Below are 21,063 nucleotides of genomic sequence, written 5' to 3'. Positions count from 1 at the left end.
AGATAAGGAAATCTATTCAGTAATTGGTCCTTGCCTTGCGGCTCAGCAAAGTGTCGTGAATCAGCTCTAAGACTGACACTTAAGATTTAGTCCTACACTTCACTTAAAATTAGGACTGAGATGCTTGATAAATAACTTTTGAGCACAGCTTTGAGCCAAGAATGTCTTTACTTTTAAGTCAATTCTTAGCAGGGTCCTTACAGGCGAACATGAAATATAAAAACAATACAATACAATACAAATGTGCAAATTGAGAGATTGATACACCTTTAATCTTAGAAGGCAATCAACACAGCACTCTTTTATTTACCGTCACTGGAGCGTCTTTTACATCCGTCAGATGTTCTTCACACCAAAGAGATTCGTAAAACAAACAAAACAATGAGCTCGAAGAAGCTATAAAGCTCCGTAGGGCTGAGGGGGAACTACAGAGACTGGTGATAATTACTGTATCTGTGAGTATCTGTTTGTGATTATGAGCTTCCACTTTCAAATTACATATAATTATTTTAAAATGTATTAAAATATGAATCGTGTAGCAGGTTTAAATAAGTAAATCATATAAAATAACCATTATATAGCACATTTAAAAAAGTAATGAACATCAAATATTTGTTATATTGCAGGCTTAAAGAAGTAATTATCTCAGCAGAAACCACATGGGCACTGAGTTTTTTACAGTTGTTCCTGAAGAAACTGTTTAAAATGTACTTCTTTCCAAAACATTTCTTAGCAGGGGCATCTCTAGGATTGAAAAACTGGGAGGGCTTAGCTACCAGGGTATGCATAACTTGCGCTTGCAAAATCTTTGCCTTTTAGCATCTTTTGTTACTGTATTAGAACTACACTTATGTCAACAACCAGTGAAACAGCAAAGATGTTACCAAGTGACAGACATGTTCTCTTCTTCCATTTCACATCTGAACAAAAGTTACTGTAATGTTAGCTTTTGGACACATCAAATCTGCATGGGGGAACTTAACATAGGCCAGACCATAGGCATCTCGGGACCCTTTTCACTGGGACACGTGCCCCAGTATTCATGCTCTGTACCCCAGTAACAAGGTCAAGACACCTTGGCATCGTTTTTGGACGTGTAGAGCTCCACAGTCAACAAAAGATCTGCAACATCCTGTCAAGTTAGCAATAATAGAAACGCAACGTCCGTTTACGCTTTCAAAATAAAACTACTGGTTAAAGTGAAACGGCCTGTTGCTACCATTGTGAAATGTCGTAAAAGAAACGAGTCAAAAGTGAAAGCGAGTGTCAGCAGATAACAGTAAGTTGTCTTAGCTGCAGTGAATCTGTCTGTCTGTCTGTCTTGCTAACCCAGCTGGGAAGTGCATTGTGCTCTGTCTGTGTTTTGGTTGCTTGCCAGACTTTGTGTCTGAACAATTTTACAGTGAATTACAACTTTTTATTACGCTTGATTACTGCCAACCGGCCACGGTGTTTGTAAACCGCATCGCGTCTGCGTGAAATTAAACTTGCACATTCCAGCAGCAACATAAGTGGGACCAGTCTGTCCAGACAAGACACAGGTGTGATGGCACTCCTCATAGCAACTTATCATTTTAAAACAACACAGTAATTATTTGTCTCTCAGTCAAGTTTAGATACAACTCTGTACTAATGCAAGATGGAAAGCCAGGCATGTGCACACATAGCCATAAAAAGGGACTTCAGCAGCCCCTCCCAGCTTCTGGCTTGTGTGGACATGAGTGGTGATGAACAAAAATCTAAACTACCAGTTCCTCGAGTTTACCGCTAATTTAACAAAAGACAAAAGGCAAATATAGGCCTATACTTGCTAACATGCATGACTCATGAGCTGAGCTATATTAATAAGTTAGCTGAGGTTTAGCTAAGGCAATATCTCATGGCCATACAAGCTAATGTACTGTACTTAATGGACTACAGGGGAATACAGTAAGGCCTAACATTTGTGTCTAATAACGTCATCACAATCGCCACATTGATATGCAAATTAGGCGTTAACTAATTAAAATGTGCTAATTTGCACACATTTGACAAATCACTGCAGGTGAATAGGATAAACAAAATAACTTAACCATATCACCACAGAACTTCCCCAGTTAATGACTTACATCAAGAGTCTTTTCCTCCTAAGTGTTCTGTGTCTAAATATCCAGATTAGCTTGTTTTGGTTAATTTAGAAGAAATCTATAGATGCAAACAGACGTAGGGTAGTAGGCTTAAAACAAACACCATCTAAATGTATGTTCTTGAAGTTTTATTTCCATTAGAGTAAAAGAAGACATGAAAGCAAAATAGACCAAAGTCTCATAATTGACCACGAAGAAAGTGTCCTCTTTTGAACAGTACTTTCATAGTTTGGATTGTATGCTCCTCATCTAATATCTACCCATTCTAATAGTCTGTGGAATTCTGATAGATCTTTACAAGATACAGACAGCCCTTCCTCAAATGTGAAACTAAGTCCTTGTCACCATCAGTTATTGTATATGTGGTAAGTGTAATATAATAGCAACAATAAATATAGCCACGAGCGGCAATGATCCAGATCCAAGCCAGTTGAGAAAAACGCAACATTTGACATTTTCAGAGGAGAACAGACACTGGTGACTTCAGAGATTAAAGTGATGAAAGAATTTGGACTTTGAAATAATTGGGGAAATGCAAACTTGATTTTTAAAGCATCACCTTGAGATCAGAGAGTGTCATTATATGTACCTGACTACTGGGTTCAACCCACCTGCTACATTTTGTGTTTGCAAGATTTAAAGTTTAAGCTGCATAAGCTATTTTTAGCAGAGAAAAATAAGAAGAAAGTGTCACAGGATACAAATGAAATAGAGACCTTAGATTCACCATGATATGAACAACCCAATTGTGAGCAAGTCTGACTCGGTCACCTGGGGATTTGAACCCTGGACCTTCAGAGTAGCTGACTTATTGACTCAGGTACTGGTAAGTTTCCACACACCTTCTCACAAATTGAGGTAGTGATGTCACATGTGCCAGAGCCGGATAGTTTTGTCAGTTCAAACTTAAAATAACAGTCAAGATGTAGGTGAGAAAATTCTGATTTTGGGTGTGTTGTGAATTATTTTGGTGGCATTTTATCCAAAATTGAGTTAAAAAGAAAATGTTGTGCATACTGTACAAGTTACAGCAAGATACTGTAGCATGGCTAAATTAGTTATGAATTTTAATAAATTTATGAGAGTTAATACCCAATTATGAATTTTAATATTCATAAAATCAAAAAATTATTCCTCGTTTCGGGGCACCACCGGAGTTGTTATAATCCTAGAGTCTCCGGACCTCTAGGTAGCTTTTAATAATTATACAATTATTACTAGTGATCAGTTAGTTAATAATTGCTAAATTATCTTAAATCAGTCAGTCTCATATCTAAAGGGTCAATTCTCTTGGCAGGGACTTGGAAATAGGCAACACACACAGTTTCTTGATTACAGTGAATTTATTAACTAACATTAACTAAAGCGATATAAAGGGGTGGTTAAATACAGGGAAAATAAACAATGGCTTAACAATGAGAAATGGAGGTTCGATTGTGGGAAGCATTTGACTCATACGGCAGAGGAGAACTAATGAAAGTAAGCTATGAGTTTAGGAGTTAAAAGGAAATATTAACATTACGAGACATCTGACCACAGAATGTTTGTTAGGTCTTACGGCTTGTCGACGGCCTGCTTTGGCCTGTTGCACGGGTCCCACGCTATCTGCCGATACTGGCTTTTTGCTAGGGATTCTCCGGGGTTCTCCGTGTCTGAAGAAAACGCCGTCCTCCATCTGGCAATTTGGCTGTTTTCAACTTTCCTTCGTTGCTGCTGGCGAGACCACGTGGGTTAGTCTGACCTCGCTTAAAAGGGAACTTGGTCGTTCTTGAATTAGTCCAGTGTAACTTAACGGACTGATAACTTTAACCAAAAAAAAATAAAGAAAAAAAATAAAACAAACTGAGGGGCAGATTGATGTCGCGGCACTTCGCGTGTGTAGCTTCAAGCGAACAAAGGCCTGTTGCGTTGGTCGAACTCTTAAGGCGTTGCCTGGAGAGGCACGCCGGACTCGTGCCGAAGCACCCAGATAGCAGAACGGAACACCAGGGCACGAAGCAGTTTAGGATTTCCTGCCCCATCCAAGGAGATTCTGATGGCTGTTCAGGGAAATGCTAATCGCTGGTTAATGTCCCTTTGTCAGGCACCGCGTTATCAGCTTCATAGATCAAAAAGGTGCCAGTTTTATGGTCAGGGATAGCACTTAGAGAAAGCAACTTTCCACCCCCCTTCCGTTGGGGTCTCTTTAGCAGTCTGTTGAAGTTGATCTTTAACCCCCCTGCTCCTCTCTGGGAGAGGAAAAGGGGAATTTGAAGTAGCTCCAAATTTATTTGACATAAAATGCACAAATCCACACGGTTGTCCCACTACAATACTGAATATCACTGCAGACTCAGCGTTTGACCGATCTGAAAACCCTTTGAAACACTTGATATTGGCCATCTGGAGAACGACTCTGTCGAGTTTGGTAGCGTTTGAAGAAAGTCTTGTGGAGATGTAGATGTTAATTGATTTAGCATATTCTGAAAAGTATAGAGTGACTGACTTCTGAATTGACCATAGGTTGCAATGAGGCAAACGTTACTTACATATCAGTGGATGTGGTGAATAAATTTAGGCTCTCTAGGATGTACGGATGATTTTCTTGAGAAATGTCAAGAAATTTACATTTCTTGTAATAAGCCACACCCACTTTGCGCAATCATTACCACATTTTATACATCAGCTGAGTAGTGACCCAAGATTGTACAAACCGAATTTCGTACGAATCCATCCAGCGAATTACGAGGTATAGACTTTTTGCAAGTGTAGTGCCACCTAATGGAAGAATATCCCAGGACTGCCCAGCGAAGCTCGGGCCGAGCATCTGAGCAGACATGTCAAGTTTGGTTACAATAGCTTAAGCCAATTTTAATTTACGGGCATTTATGTAAAATTGTATAGACACAAAAGTAAAAATTTATGAAAAAAACAAAACAAATTGACGTATCAAAAATCTTTTGATTACTTTTGATCAGCGACGTCCATAGATGATCCTGCCAAAGTTTCAGGTCGATTGGCGAAACTAGAGAAAAGTGATAAAAAGTTGTATAATTTGACATTTTTAGAGCAGAAGACCATTTGAGCAAAGATGCAGATGAATCCAGAGATTAAAATACTCAAAGAAGTTTGACTCTAAACAAAGCTGTTTTCGAGATAATTGCAAAAACGCAAAGTTGATTGTTATAGCGCCACCATGAGGTCTATGAGGGCCTGAGTTGTGGGTGGAATTTGCAACCTACGTGCCAAATTTGGTGAGTTTTCTACCCAAACACTTTTAACGGAGAAAAAGTAGAAGAAAGAAAGAAAGAAAGAAGAATAATCAGAACAAAACCAATAGGGCTCCAGCAGCTCCACTGCTTGGATCCCTAATAATGTATTTGATCAATACATTAATGTATTCAGGCAATTCAGTATTCTGCTGCTTGGCTGTGTGAAGCTGAAGGTTATCTTTACTCATTTGGCATCTTGGTTGTGAAAAAAAAGTAAAAGTATTTTAATAACTTTTATTTTAATTATGCCTGCAGCCCAATGCCACAGGTTAGTGTGAAGATTTTTCTTGATTTTTAAGTGTTATGTATTCCAATAACACCAAAAGAATTAAAACGATTTATTGCCTTGTGAAAAATAAACAAATTATTAATGAAACTATGTCCCTCTCCTTGGTGCATTAATTTATTCTAAATATATACTAGTAGCATAGAAAACATGCACATCCTTTGCTGTTGCCTGCTCCTGTGATAAACCTGAATACTGAAGAAGACCGTGGTCTCTGTGTGAACTGATTATTTTGTAGAAAAGTAAAAATGTTGAGGATAAGTATTGAATAATTGCGTGAGTGTGAGGGAATTAAAATAAATTGGAAGGAAGTTAGAGTTGTGTTAATGTCTTTAATATTTAGTTTAAAAAAAAAAAAAGATTATGAGAAGTGCACTTGAGCCCCTTCCCACCAAAATGTCTGTGCACGTCCCTGTGGAAAACTGTGGATTCACATTGACTATTGATTATTAAAATGATGATTAGCTGGGCAGACTGGGCAACATAGATGCACATCTCTCAGTAAATAATAAACATCACGTATTCAATCAAGTCTGTAGTATTATTATTATATAGTATTTTACATTTGAAAATGTATTAAAATAGTGGCCCTGATAAAGCTGACAACATTATTATCTAGCAAGTATTGTTATCTATAAATTACAGGCACTATGCTGAAGTTTGTCAGTAGATGCTGGATCATCAGCACAGACCCAGTACAGACCTCTTTAGCAGGTCCCACAGACACAGGTGAAATACAGGTAGCCTCGGCCAGTGGCCTACTTGCATAACCATAGATGTACAGCATAGGTGTCATTTACACTGGGGACGCTGGGGACATGTCTCCACCCCTTCTCAGCACAAAGTGACACCCTTGATATAAAGCCAGCATCAGGTACAAGCACCTCAGACCCTAACGGAACAGTAGATTGGCTCTAGTTTTAAGAGACTTTATGAGGACTGAGTTAGTGCGCATTATGTAAGCTGTTGATAAGGATCCTGTTTAAAGTGGCTACTGTCTGAATTTAACCTGATAAAATATTTGGAGTAATGATTACTATATGTATGCATGCATGTAAGATTGCTTTCATTTTATTATATTTTCATGTGTGTATATCAGTGGGTATGTGCCTAGCCTACATTTAGGCAGCATACATATTTATTTAAATTATTACAGCAAATGAATGCAGTTGCTCACAATATAGTAAATATGGTATAAATTAAATAATTAAGTTTAGGCTATGCCTTGGTGCCTAGACCTGCCAACAAATGCCTGCTAGAAGAAAACAAAACACCCCACAGTTCCTCAGACCTGCAGACCGCAACTGACTTCAATCTCTCTCCTAAAATATCTTCAGATACCTGGCCGACATCATGAGATTTTGTTTTAACTGACAACAACATTCGATGTGGACTGACATTGTTTTGAAATACTATAGAGATATATTAATTAATTAATAATTATAATTAATAATTATATTAATGGCATTCAGGCTAGCTAGTGTTTTCCATAGCCAACTAAAATATCCCCTCTCCTTTACCTCAAATAAACTAGTAATTAAGAGGTAAAGTTAAAGAAGTAACTAAGTAGTCATTAACAACAACTTACAGTTTCACTCTGTATCACTCACTCCATTGCATCAATCTTCCTTCACCATTCCTGTGTCAGTGTGGTAAGAGCAGCGATGGAAAGCAGCCTCCTTCAAGGTCCTAGTGCCCGATCAGGATGCAAATGAATAAATAGTAAAATACAACAACATTCAGCATGAAGCCACAGCCATTAAAAAGACTTGCAGTGAATTATCTTTGCATGTTAATTGTTTTCAGAACAATGGTATGTAAAACTTCACTGGCAGAACAAAACTGTGGAAATACCCTAAAAAGTAGTTGCCTAGATGGTTTAATTTAATTTACTGTATTTGATTTGTACACATTCTTGTTCACAAATAACCTGTCTTGTTGCATGGTAACACACACACACACACACACACACACACACACACACACACACACACACACACACACACACCCAAGAATCACAGCCACAAAGGCTTGAGGCACGTTATTTCCCATATCAGTGTAACAAAAGCAAATTTATTCCCTTTACAGCAAAAATCTGAGCCCTTGGCCTCCACAGGAGCAGAAAAATGCCAAAGTCGATCAGATGTGCGGGTGTTTTCTTTGACAGAGGCGCAGATCCCCGCTGGTACTGCAAAGTTACATAAATACAGAATGCAAAGCAGTTTCTAAGCTTGAATATTGGCAGCGATGTTGACGAGGGAAGATTGTCCTGGATGCTTCTTGTCAGTGTTTGCTGGATGAAAACAGTGCATTTTATCCTTCAGTAGAAGAGAAGAAGTGAAAGCGTGGTCTCAGTGAGAGTAGGCGCTCTTGGGAAGAGCCTCCAAATAGGCAAAGACAACAAAGATTTATGCTCTTCACCTACAGGGCAGCATTATTTAGCTTAGTAAATACTGTACATCCACTGTGGTAAATATGGATACAGGCACACAGAAGGCAGCCAAAGCAACCTGGTTCTCAGTTAGGCCTATCTATCAGAAATAACTGGAGCTTCATGAGCGAACAGGGAAAGTAAGACGAGTTAAAGCTATTAGTGTTAATCAATTTAAAGGTTAATCGTTAATCAACAAGTCTGATTATGAGCTAATCTTTAAAGTCCTGTTTCAAGACAAAAATACCAAACATTTGGAGGTTAAAGCTTTTAAAATGTGAGGATTTGCTGCTTCTCTCTCCTGTATATGAAATACCTTTGAGTCTTCACCTTGGGAATACCAAAAAATTATTTAATTATGAAAATTACTGTTATCTTCAACCAAAATAATTTGCACAGATTGAGAAAATTTCACTGACAATCCTGTGTACATGACACCCAAAGTGGCATAAATGAGTTTTATAGTTCATACTATGAAAGCTCAGTCCATGAACTCAACTTCTAAAATTGCCTTTTAAGCCATTTCACCATGAAATACATCAAACACTAATTCCCTGAATACAAATGACTGAACTGAAATAACATCATTGGTAGTAAAATCCTTTTACTTTCTCGCTCTGTTCTGCTGTGATATCCAACAGGGAGGACGCGCTGCCTCCTGACAGCCACCTGGTCAGTCGCTATACGAGCCGGAGCACCAGTCAGCACCCACAGGATACTTACTATCAGGTGGGCGGAACAGAAGTGAGCTCTTTCTATGAAGGATGCAATCACACTCCCTCCAGCAACAGTATAATATGACAGCAAGTTCGGATACGCAGTCTGACGATCAACAACAACAGAGCTGAACTGAGAAGCCTTTAGATCTTATTGTAATGTTTGAATAGAAGCTTCAAGACACTTGGGACACTGAATATTTGGGGCAGCAGGAGTCTGGCACAGAGTCTATTCAAAGCTGTGCAGTGTGATGATTTTATAACATTGTTCATGTTAATTGCTTTAGAGGTTCAGTGTGTAAGTTTTAGTGGCATCTAGTGGTGAGGGTTGCAAATTGCAACCAACAGCTCAGTCACAATTCAGCTCTCCTTTTGCGGGCGCATAGGAGAAGCTATGGTAGCCGACACGCTCTGTTGGCTCTTGTGTTTAATAATACGTCGTCCATTTGTCCAAATTTCACTTCTCTTCTTACTTTTAACAAACCAGGTGTCTAGATACTACTACTTTTTTCATACATATTCAACCTAATGACGAAATGCGATCTGTAGAGCCGTTTGTCCATTTGGGCTACTGTAGAAACATGGCGACGCAACACGGCGACTTCAATGTAAGAGGACCCGCGGCATGTAGATAGAAATGGCACATTCTAAGGTAATAAAAACATTATGTATATTATATAAGGTCTTTATACACCACTGAAAAAATCGATCTGTATATAATATTTTGCATTTCTGTCACTAGATCCTCCTAAATATCAGACACTGAACCTTTAAGATGATCTTAGTCTCATAAGAACTTTTCTTCTTTCATTACTATCTTAAAATCAACATACATGTAATGTATAAATATAAAAAAAAAACATAATGAAAAAGACTTTATTCTATAAGCTCTTATTTTCATTTTTAACTACACACTGAAATAAATGGTTTTCTGGAATGCTGAAGTGGAACCTTGGGTGTTTTTATCATTTGCAGCAAAACAAAAGCTCAAAATACAACTCAAAACTCAAAATGATTCAGTCGTATATTTAAACCAAAAGAGAAATATTTATTTCATAATAGACCTCATTTCGGAATACTCAACCATTCAAAAAATTTACACAATTAAGTACTTATTTTTTGAGGATGTACTGACAGGAGTTGAAATATCAATAGCCACATGCAATGGGTTTTTGTCCACTACATAAACAGCGACTAGAACCCCCCCTTCCCCTCGTTTAAGACAACATGGAGGTCTCCCTCACACAGTGGTAGGACTTTGTGTATTTCGGGGCGATCAGCCTTTGCAATAACACACATCATAGACAGTCAAAAGTTTAGAAACTAAACATATCAGCATCTTCTGCTCCATAAGTTTTTGTGAACCAGCCAGAGCTGATGTGCTCAGTGTTTGCACTTTACTTCTCCCCGGGGTGCATGAAGGCTCTGACAGTGAGTTGAAATCGTTTTGATAACTGGGGGTGGGGTGGTGATGGTGCAGTAGACACATGCCTTTGGTGTGAGAGACCTGGGTACAATTCCCCACAGTGACACATCCACCAATGTATCCTAGAGCAAGACACTTAAACCCTAGTTGCTCCAGAGGCATGTGACCTCTGAAATACTTAGCAATTGTAAGAACTTTGGAGAACACCATCAGCTAAATGTAACGCATGTAACTGATTTATTTTTTAACCATTTGAAGCAAGACCTCAGTCTTAATTTGATAAAACAGCTACTTTCCATAACATCCTATTTTTTTAGTAAAGCAATTTTTTTTCTTCCTTTTTCTGGAAAAAAAAACGTAAGAAAAGACAATTTGGTGTAAGCTGCAAGCAATATCTCAATACTTAAATGTGCAGGTGGAATTTATGAAGGCTATAGGCAAAGCCATATAAACAGAGATAGTCAATATGCTGTACATCAAATTAAATGTAAACATCATTTGAACTAACCTTTTATAGAAAGCTGAGCTGGCAGGGTCAATAAACATCTGAATATCTGTGTAACTAGAATTGGAAAGTTGTCTGGTACAGTACATCTATGCTCAATAGAAAACTGATTAAAGCAGTATGCCAACACACTGCAGTCTAAATGGCTATAAATCTGTAAAAGTATTTATGGCACTAGGGCATTACTGGTAGTAAATGGAAACACTGAGCACTGCACCCCTAGAAAATCACAAAATGATGTGGCTTAATGTTAATTAGCACACAAAGTTTTCCTTCAGATTAAAAATCTTTTGACACTGTTTTCACCAGTCTGCACAGCACCAAAACGGATTTCACATATGGAAAATGATTAACATTAAAAGAAACTTCCCGTCACCTGATCATCTGTAAAAGTAAGGCAAGTTACGAAAAATCATAGCAATCCATCAAACTCCATGCAGACATTAAAACATGGCTGATTTTGGCTTTAAATGACAACAACAACTGTTGGTCCAGTTGTCAACAATTAAAAAATAATCTTGATTCTGTGCAAAAAAAAAAATCAATCAATAAAACAAGGAACACAGAGTTTTAAAAGTGTGAAGTGGCAGTCGAGTGGAATGTCTTGCTGTTTCCCTTTCGCATCCAGCTGATTGCACCCATAGACGTATGACGCCAAGACTGATGTGAACTGTGTATGTGATTCCTGTTGACTATAAAAACCCTCCAACTGTCCATCCAGTCACCAGTTTGGATAAGTTAAATGCTTCACCATCTTGTTTTTGAGGGCTCAGAAGGCAAGCCGTCCCGGTACGTTGTAGAAGTGCCTCCCCCCACCTCCTTTAGTAAAGTCCTCTGGATGTGGACGAACTGTCTTTTAGGATGGCAATGTTCTTTACTGGCTGATGTTGAGGTTCAGTAAGCAACGACCATTCTTCAAAGGCACCGTACTGTACATTGGTCTGTGTGTGTGTGTGTGTGTGTGTGTGTGTGTTTGTGTGGGCCGCACATGGGCACATGCATACATGGAGAAGTAAAACCAGTCAACAAAGTCGATTCCCTCCACTGGTGTCAGCCCACAAGGCATCACCATGACAACTAAGGCAAAATCTCTCAACATGAAAACAGAGCATCTGTCTTTTTTCTTCTTATTTTAGTTTTCCTCCTCCGATTCCTTGCTGTTACTTTAATCAACTTCCCCACAATAATCATTAGTAATGATAATAATCTCTATTCAATAAATTATCTATACTGTACAATTATTTCACCTCGCATAGAGACCTGCAACATAGGGGAGCCTTTTTCAAAGTAAAGCTATCCACAGTCAATGTTTGCCGTGTCCTCAGTTCAATAAAGCCTCTACAGAGCGCACAGAGGCTGACGGACAGCAAGCCTGTTTTTTCTTCTTTCCTGTACAGAAATTAAACAGGACATCCTGCCAGAAACAACCCCCCCCCCCAAAAAAAACAAACAAAACAAACATGAGCAAAGCTGATGCATAATTGAAGATAGAGAAATGGGGTAGAAACACTCGCTGAAAAATGAGTATCCAGCAAAAAAAAACCAAACAAATAAAAAAACAGTCTTGTTTTGTATATCTTGTTATTTTCCTGGAGAGAGTGAGTAATTTTCTCTGAGAACAGTAGATAGAAGATGGTTCCTGATTTAAAGGGAGCAAGACCAACAAACATCCAAGCTCTACTGCACTCCTTCTTCATCCACGTAGGTTGAGGGAAACCATCCAATCTGAAACATAAAACGTTAATTATGAGAGCTATAGACTCTTTATAGTAGCAAATGGAAACACGGGATGTTAATTGTGTTTATTCAGATGCCTTTTTTACATCCAGTGTAGCTGTACATGCAGTGAGATAAACATTTGGTAACACTAAATTGAATCCATTGTGTGTGTAGCATGAATGCAGATTAGACTAATGCCACTCAGAATACTTTAATGCTTTAATTTGCTAGAGGATGTGCATCCTTTTTAGATGTAGAAGCCTCATCCCTGGACTAAAAAATATTTGAAGGCTACTTCAAATACTACTTCAGCTGTTGCCAGGCAACAACTTCTCCTCCCTGCAGGAGTAGTGAGTGCTGAACTGACAGAGATAGTACCAACACAATATGCATTTAAAGACCATACGTATTTATAGAGCATACACATTATATTTGTATCACTGGCAAATAGTCATTTTAAAAGTGGGATAATGCACCCTGATCCATGCGGTGATGAAAAATAACACGCTCCATGAAGCATGCATGTTGTGTTGTGTTGTGATGTTTCTATGAGTGCTTGGCTAAGCATTGATTCTTTCTTCCTCACATGGCCTTAATGAGACAACTCTAAAATGATGATTTAGGTGCTACCAAAGTTTTGACATGTCAGAAATGGTGGGGGTGGGAGGCATTTACACCTGGCTAAGATCCGATAACAGTGCGAGCCAGGGCACCTCCAGAAGTGGTGTGGTTAATGGGACATTTTGATTGCAATGCATTCTGTGAGAATTAGCATACTGCAGTGACAGGTGCATATTTCCTGAACCAGATTCCAATTGCACGTTAACACCTGGTGTCCATGAGATCTGACCTACATGGAGTGTCTCTTTATTCAACCAGCATTTCTGAGTCTGTTTCCCTAGATATGCTCTTTGTAAATCAATCAAAAAAACTTGTTTTCATAAAAGTCCTTGAAGGAGTAAAAAGCAAGATGGCAACACGCTATAATGAAATCAAAATGAGACAGCTACAGTACCTCAGCTCGGACTGCACTACAGTACAAACCAGTTTAGCTGTACAGTACAATTCTAAAGTAGATACACCCACTCTGGCTCCACAGCAACACATGAACACTGTCAAATTTAAAACCTAATGGGGAACATCCCTAGAATAAAAAGCAGACATCACATCCAGCCTATGAAACTGGCACATTTCCCAGCAGCCAGACTTTTCTATTTCAACCAACTGCTTTAGGAATGCTTTTAATATTAATGGATTTATTGTTAAATCTAGTCACTTTGACACAAAAGCCCACATAAGTTGAGGTAGAGTGTCTAAATACTTGGTTTGGTCTTTGTACATCCCTAACTTACTTAACTTACTTAAACTTAATCAAACAGTACTAATCTGCAAAGATTACAACATCCAAAACATTCTCCATTTATGTGGGCTTTTCAGTCTGTGGCCATTATTTCCTTTATCAGTTCAGTGAACAGACTTCCGTGGTTTACTCACTCGACCGTTGGCCTCTCCTTTCCACCAGCCCTGGTCTCCACCGATCTTGCTGTAGATTTTGACAATATCCCCTTCTCGCAGTGACAGCTCTCGCATGTCTCGTGCTGCAAAGTTATACCTGGCCACTGCTGTACTGACCACCCGAGGAGTAAACACTGCGAAGACGGAAACGGCGTTCACATGGTAAGAATTTAACACCTTATATCACACACACACACACACACACATATATATATATATATATATATATATATATATATATATATATATATATATATATATATATATAAATTACAGACAGAAATACTGGATTTTGTGGTAATAATTAGTTGTGAAGAAAGATCAGAAGGAAGAGAGTCAGTTCCGTTTCTAGCACATAGTCACACAATGACAAATGAGCATGATGGGAAAGGACATGTTGTTTCATCATGGGAGAGGAAATTGGTTTTCTTTTCTTGATTTAATGAGGGAGTGTCATCCTGGGAAGAACTGAAATGTTCTCGTTAATGAAAAGAGCGCCACAGAGAAGAAGTAATGAAGTCGAGAGCACAATGGTTTATTATGAAATTACAAGCAATGAGGTGCGGGAAGACAACAGGAGCAAGAAAAGAAAGAAAAACCTGAGTACCTGACCAAAAGGGAGCTGAGCTCTGAGAGGAGGAGAAGTTGAGGCCCTGCGGACTGAGGAAGGAGAAGTTGTAGGAGGCGCAGGTGGCTGCTGAGAGGAGAAGAGATAGAGGAGGAAATAAAGCAGGAAAATGTTCTGAAGAGCAAGCAGAGCTGGAGACAGAGAGGCAGAGTTAAAAACAGAAAAGCTGGTGCATTGAAGTTGTCTCGCTCTTAAAGATAGGGTTCTGTTTCCATGATTTTTATTCGTGATAATTGTGTTGTCATGATTTGACAACAGTTTTAGTGGGATGACTGACAACAACTATTTTTGTTATTTAACTGCAAACAGGATCGGGGTCGGAATTGTCAGTTTTTGCACTGATGTAAAAAGACTTAAAGAGACTCCTGTTTTGTTCCCAGTTGGGCAGTAATTACTCTAATGTTGCATGTGAACTAACTGACTCAATTTTCATGTAATGGAAATGAGGTAAAACCAGAACACACAATTTGAAATTCTACTTGTTTATTCTACATGTATGAATTCTACATAATGTCTGCTGGACTTTTAATGTATAATACATGAACAGGTTACATCTTCTGCTCTTTGAACCATATTTCAGCTGCTTTACAGCCTCCCAGACAATGTTTGTCTGGACTCTTACTCCATTACCAAACACCACATAATGGTGCAGAAAGCATAGCTTTTAAAGGAAATGAGAGAAGCGGATGTGATTGGCCACGGCTTTTAGCAGCCCCTGAACAAACCCACTGATAATATACTCATATATGATCATAGATGCTTCATCATAATAGCTCCTTCCTAATCCCACCACTGTCTCCATGCACACCTGCAGGGTGTGAGGCACCTGCAACTACTAAAATACAAAAACTATGCTTGAAAACACAACAACAGAGAGAGTGAGAGCACATTGTCATCAGCAAAGGCTCAATTGTCTCCAATCATATCCAAATTCAGCCAAAACAGAAGGGAAACAATCTTGGTGGTGTGGCCAGTTCTTCCTGCAGATTGAACAAAAGGCAGGCCAATGTAGGACAGAAGCCAGTGCAAGGCCAGAGCCAGTACTGATACAGTCTAACAGGAAGAGAGGGCTGCCAATTCAGACAGCCAGTCCACGGGCCTCTGAGTTAGCTGACAAACTCTTTCTCTTTGTCTTTCTCTCTTTATCTATTTTTCACTGCTTGTCTCCTTTACTCCCCTATTCCCCTCTGGACTTCCTCCTTTCCACTCTGTATGAGTCAGGAGAGTCACTGGCCTGAGGAGAGGAAGACAGCACCAGTGAAGACAATGAGAGTGGGAGGTAGTCTGTCTCAATTATTTTACTCTTCCTTGCTATACCCACAGCGAAGATGGCAACGGATTCAATTTGTAAGCTAGACCTGCACATTATAACATCTATATAACGTTGTACAATACGTACTGTCATATTCATTTATCATTCACTATCCTCCATTTATCCGGGTCCGGCTCACGATGGCAGCCAGCTAACCAAAGGAGCCCATCCGAGGGTACTGCCAGAGGCCAGATTGCATAATTCCTCCAGCTTGTACCGGGTCTGACCAGTGGTCTACTTCTAGCTGGAAAAGCTATGGATACCGCCACAGTAGTCCGAGGAGAAGCAGTTCAGCTGATATTCCATCCAGATGTCTAAGTTTCTCACCCTACCTCTAAGGGTAAACTTAACCAGGAGACTCATTTCATTCACTTCTATCTGTGATCTAATTCTTTTGGGCATTACCCAAAGCTCGTGACCATAGGCGGGGGTTGTAACCTAGGTAGACTGTTAAATCAAGAATGATTCCACAACCCTTATGGACAACATTGGGAAAAAGCTTCCTTGCCGAGAACAGAAAGAGTGGGGCCCTCAACTGGAGCCCTGTCTAAAGGGAAAGCTCACTGGCAAGTGCCTGGTGGCCGACAATTGAAGGGACGATCGACAATTGGTTGATCTGACGCCAACGTCCAGGCAATTTTACCTCACTTACTATGAGCTTACTTACCAAGATGTTATAAAAATTAGTCTAGAACCTGCTCCTTACTCTGTATTTAGATATGCTTCTGGTGGAGAGGCATGTCCGTCTGCTGAGCCTCTGTAATCAGCACGAGTGACAAGCCTCAATCCTTAATTACAGTTTGCTGTCTCTTTTCAATGGATCAGTGAATGTGGACACCCCACATCCCCATTCTCCCTAGTTTAATAAAAGGGTTTACACTTGCACACCCCTTTTAAATAGCTTGCAGATAGGCAGTGTGATATCTTTAGGCTCACCTTCGGCATGTGCATACAACTTTCGTACGCACAGTTTAAGCACAGATTTGTGCGTAAACTGAATGTAAACAAACTTTTGTTCGGCTACAAGAAAACTCCATAGGGCCCTTTTAATGGTTGATGTTGTTCATTTTCCACTGGCCAAGCAGGATTACTATTCATGAAACAAAACTGCATCAGCGAGGTAACAAGAAAGAAAGGTAATTGGACTGTCATTTATCAGCTGTAATGTACGAAATTGTATGATTTTGATTAGCATAGTGTGTTGCTTGCGGAGTAGCGATAGAGCAGGCTATCGTCAGGCTGTGTGTTGGTATTGGTTGATATGTGATACCAGGTTGAAAGCCATTGCATTCTTATTTTGTGCACAAGATTCTGGAGAAAAGGAACACTTGGAAGGCTTACCTGGCGAGCGTGTGCTGGCCCGCGTTAGCGAACGTTCTCTTGACTTGTAGGGGTATCGCAATGTGGTATCTAACAACTTAAAGCTTTCTTTCAGTGAATGGGACTGATAGTACTCCACCAGCTCCTGTTATAATAAACAGTACAGAAGGATTAAAAATTGTGACCAACTGATTTCTTTTTTCTTTTGACTGTGGGTATTTTGTGTTGTAGTTAAACACACACGTACCAAAAGACTCTCAAACTTCTTGGCCTCAGTGATGTGAATCCAGCTGTCTTTTTCAATGACTTTGATGTGTTTTACTTCATCATTGAATCTGTAACACCACAGAGAAATTGTTTACAATTGAAACTGACTAAATTGTCCTCAACATTTTATCAGAAAACATTTAGTATGTTACTTTGCCTTTGTGGTTCTGCTGCTGTTAACATCAAATATTTAGTTGTATACCTGGAGGACTAATGAACCAAAATAATGTTCACAGTTACGGCACTCTGTGCGACTTAAATTATTTGTCTTAACGCAGTTCCCTACAGCACCAGTCTTAAAGACTTGAAGACAAATGTGCAAAAGCACAACACATCTCCCAGTATATCACTGTATGACAGTAAGAGCTCATGCATTATTTCTCTTCAAGATGAATTCTCTCAGAGGAAACACAAAAAACAGGATTTTTAAAAAGCAGTTACTAACTGGTAATTAGCCTGAGCTAAAAGATGCACAGAAAAAGCTGACTGGGGCATCCCATGAGAACTTTTATTCCCCATGAGATGTGGATAAAAACCTTGGGACTTTCCTCTCCTTCAAGATGTCAAACACTCACTTGATGCTGATGGCGAACCTCTCTGCCTCCGCTGTCCTCTCTCTGATAAGGTAGGTCCCACTGCTGTGGGATTTTAAAAGGTTGTCAGCTTGCTGGCGTTCCATGTTCCCTGCAAACCTACAGAGGAGCGGAGAATAAATATTGTAACCTCCTGATACAAAGTTAAATAATCGAATGACATCGAAAAGGTTTTACAAATCGTTGACATCAAACACCAATGCAGTAATTAATCTTTTGGTTGCGGTCATGTTTGGGGTCAGTTTGCTTTAAATTGAACTAGTGCATGAAATTAATGGTATACTAGTCATAATATGAATAAATCTGATGTAATTAAAGGATAGTGACCTCAGGGTAATAGCAGTATATAATGAACAGGGACTTAAAAGTATGAGGATGAAATAACCTTAAATCCACAACCTTCAGAAGATAAGGGTCTTACCATGGATATCCATAGTAGTCTGCTTCCCTTGAGGACTGCCGGCTCGATAATGACTGGAAGGGCTGTCATAAAAAAACAGAAACTGCACATTAAATAGCTTATAAACAAAAATAAAACCATAGTTAAGAAGTAGATCATTTATATGTATGTCCCACAGAGCAAGTTAAGTGTACACTGAAGAGAAATACACATACTGCAATGATTCTCTTCATCTGGGTGACTTACCTTTGGGTCCAGATAAGGCTTTACACATGAACTGGGGAAGAAACCACTCTTTTGTGTTTGTATCAGCTTTCCCTGCAAGGTAAAGGGAAGTTTGTTCTTATTGCACTTCAAATACTGATGCAATTAAAAGTGCTTTACATAAGGCAAAGAAATGCATTTAATGTTTTAAAAACACAATGAAAAGGAAAGTAAATTCAATTAAAGTAAGGGATTGTGTCAATGTAGTTACAGTGCAGTAATAAATTGCCCTCGGATTTAACAGGAAAAAATATCGAACAGGACAGGCTTATTTTTCTAGAAAGAAAAACTTGTGCCAATGAAAAAATGAGGACAAATCTTATAAAATCACTGGCAGTACTGGCTTTAACTGAATACACATTACACATTGATGCTAGGTGTTGCACCTACAATTAAATGAACACATCTGTCAAGTTCCCCCATCAGCGCCAGACAGGCTTCAACGTCTGCTACCTGAAGCGATCGATTTTTAAGGTCAGCACACCCACTGACATTGCATGGAGAGATTATGCTGTCATGCGGTACAGGGATAGGAAGAGGAGGAAGCAGTAGGTGAGTTTAAATTAATGGCTTCAGAAAGTTGCCCTGAGTCACTTGGGGAAAAGCAAGCCTCACACAAGAAGCTGAAAGTGTGATTCAGCGTGTCACAAGTGCCCGGAGCAAGTACTGTAGTGTTGGAGCTCCTGTCATCCAGCCTAATATACTGTAGAGGATTGTCCAGGTTTGCTGGTAGAGCTTTATTGATGCACACTGGATTAAGGCAAGGTGTGACATTTTGGGAAAATACGCTTATTTGCTTTCTTACTGAGACTGTGATAAGAAGATTGAAACCACTCTTGCCTGTACGGTAAATTCAAGGCTACAGCCAGCTTAGCATAAATGTTGGAAGTGGGGGAAACAGCTAGCCTAATTAAAAATAATTAACACAGTATATCTCTTTTGTTTAATCCCTACAAAAACTGAAGTATAAAAAACAAGTTGTGGTTTTATGAGGGGGTTATGCGCTGGACTATTTCTTAGCCTTGCCACAGACTTCCTCATGGTGATGACAAGACTCCAGGAAGTTACTGCCAAGACAAAAAAGCCAGTTTTTGTATGGATTAAACAAACAAAATGTTAATTAGTTGGCTTTGGAGAGGCTTGGAAGTCAGATTTTGTTACCTTTGGACAGAGCCAGGCTCTCTTAAAAAGAGAGTTCTACCCCGGCACTCAGTATGGATGTGACCACCTTTAAAGCTGTAGATCAGCAGCTTTAATTTCAGAGTCAGTGATTTGTTTCACAATGTGCTGGAGCACACAGTCAACATCAAATGTCTTAATAACAATATTCACACTTTATGTGTCAAAGTGGGTGATGGCTTCAAATAGATGTGATTGACTACTTTACCTCCCACCACGGGGTGTCAGGATCTCCTTTCAGCAGCTCGATAAAATCTCCTGTTTGAAAAGAGAGCGGTGTCTTTCCTGGAGGTGCTGGTGTGCCATGGTAGTTCCTCACTGCCACCATCTTGGGACCTGGAAACACAATCAAGTGTTTGCAGTGAGCATAATGGAGGTAAGTGGGAGGAACAGTTAAGAGATGAAGAGAAAAAAAAACATTAAAAACATTAAATCTCACTTTGTCTGGACACAGTGCTGCTCACTGTAGTTTTGATATCCCTCTTAGGTTTCTCTCTTTTTTTTAACATACCAATTTAGGCTGATAAAGGCTGTTTTAACATAAAAATCTTGCCTGCTGGGACTGCACTGATACACACAATATAACCACAACATCCTGCGTTCAGATCTGATGCAGGATCTTTGTCACATGGTTTCCCTTTCTCTGTCCACTTTGAAGGATCTTATAAGGCAAATGCCAATAATTACAAAGAAGCAGGAGCAACACTGTCATTTGAAACGGTATCTCATTCTCTCCAGACCGACCAATGTGTGTTGATTATTCCAAGATACTGTAGACCAGCTATGAAATCCGTCTTATCTCAAGTTTTTGAATTTCAAGTAATATTTTAAGTATATCTCTCTGTCTATGCATTGCCACCCACTCTACATGGCTAATATTATTGTAGTGGGTCTCTCCACTAGATGGCAGTAGAGAACTGTGCTGGTAAATAACAGCTGTGTCTATAACAAACTTGTACTTGACAGCTGACAGAAAATGCAGCTTCAAATTAACATGCTCTCTATGTTTAGGCGACAGGAGGTGTTCTCACCTGATGATATTCCAGGTTCCTAAACAAAGAGACACATATACTTAGTGAACAACATGATTACAATCAAAAATCCTACTTAATTTAATGATAAAGA

The 21,063-nt window shown here is 39.2% G+C and overlaps 1 protein-coding gene and 1 long non-coding RNA gene across 5 annotated transcripts in view; one reads left to right on the top strand and one right to left on the bottom strand.

The window, feature by feature from the left end:
• Positions 1 to 9,837: 9,837 nt before the first annotated feature.
• The window catches only part of vav2 (vav 2 guanine nucleotide exchange factor), a 201,936-nt gene continuing 190,710 nt past the window's right edge, over positions 9,838 to 21,063 (bottom strand). For all 4 annotated transcript variants that reach the window (XM_046066304.1, XM_046066306.1, XM_046066305.1 and 1 more), the window contains 9 exons: positions 20,970 to 20,988; positions 20,147 to 20,274; positions 18,742 to 18,813; positions 18,517 to 18,578; positions 18,078 to 18,194; positions 17,483 to 17,570; positions 17,257 to 17,380; positions 13,955 to 14,109; positions 9,838 to 12,466 (listed from right to left, as the gene is read on the bottom strand). In XM_046066304.1, the coding sequence (XP_045922260.1) occupies positions 12,419 to 12,466; positions 13,955 to 14,109; positions 17,257 to 17,380; positions 17,483 to 17,570; positions 18,078 to 18,194; positions 18,517 to 18,578; positions 18,742 to 18,813; positions 20,147 to 20,274; positions 20,970 to 20,988 (813 nt within the window). In that variant the 3' untranslated portion in view covers positions 9,838 to 12,418. The remainder of the gene's footprint in view (positions 12,467 to 13,954; positions 14,110 to 17,256; positions 17,381 to 17,482; positions 17,571 to 18,077; positions 18,195 to 18,516; positions 18,579 to 18,741; positions 18,814 to 20,146; positions 20,275 to 20,969; positions 20,989 to 21,063) is intronic.
• LOC123981466 lies at positions 14,029 to 17,370 on the top strand. The gene is made up of 3 exons (XR_006827772.1): positions 14,029 to 14,137; positions 15,825 to 15,950; positions 16,063 to 17,370. It is a non-coding gene; the product is annotated as an uncharacterized LOC123981466 (long non-coding RNA).

The sequence above is a fragment of the Micropterus dolomieu genome, linkage group LG13 (assembly GCF_021292245.1).
Source record: "Micropterus dolomieu isolate WLL.071019.BEF.003 ecotype Adirondacks linkage group LG13, ASM2129224v1, whole genome shotgun sequence".
In the NCBI taxonomy this organism is placed as follows: domain Eukaryota; kingdom Metazoa; phylum Chordata; class Actinopteri; order Centrarchiformes; family Centrarchidae; genus Micropterus; species Micropterus dolomieu.
This window is presented reverse-complemented; position numbering and strand designations above follow the sequence as displayed.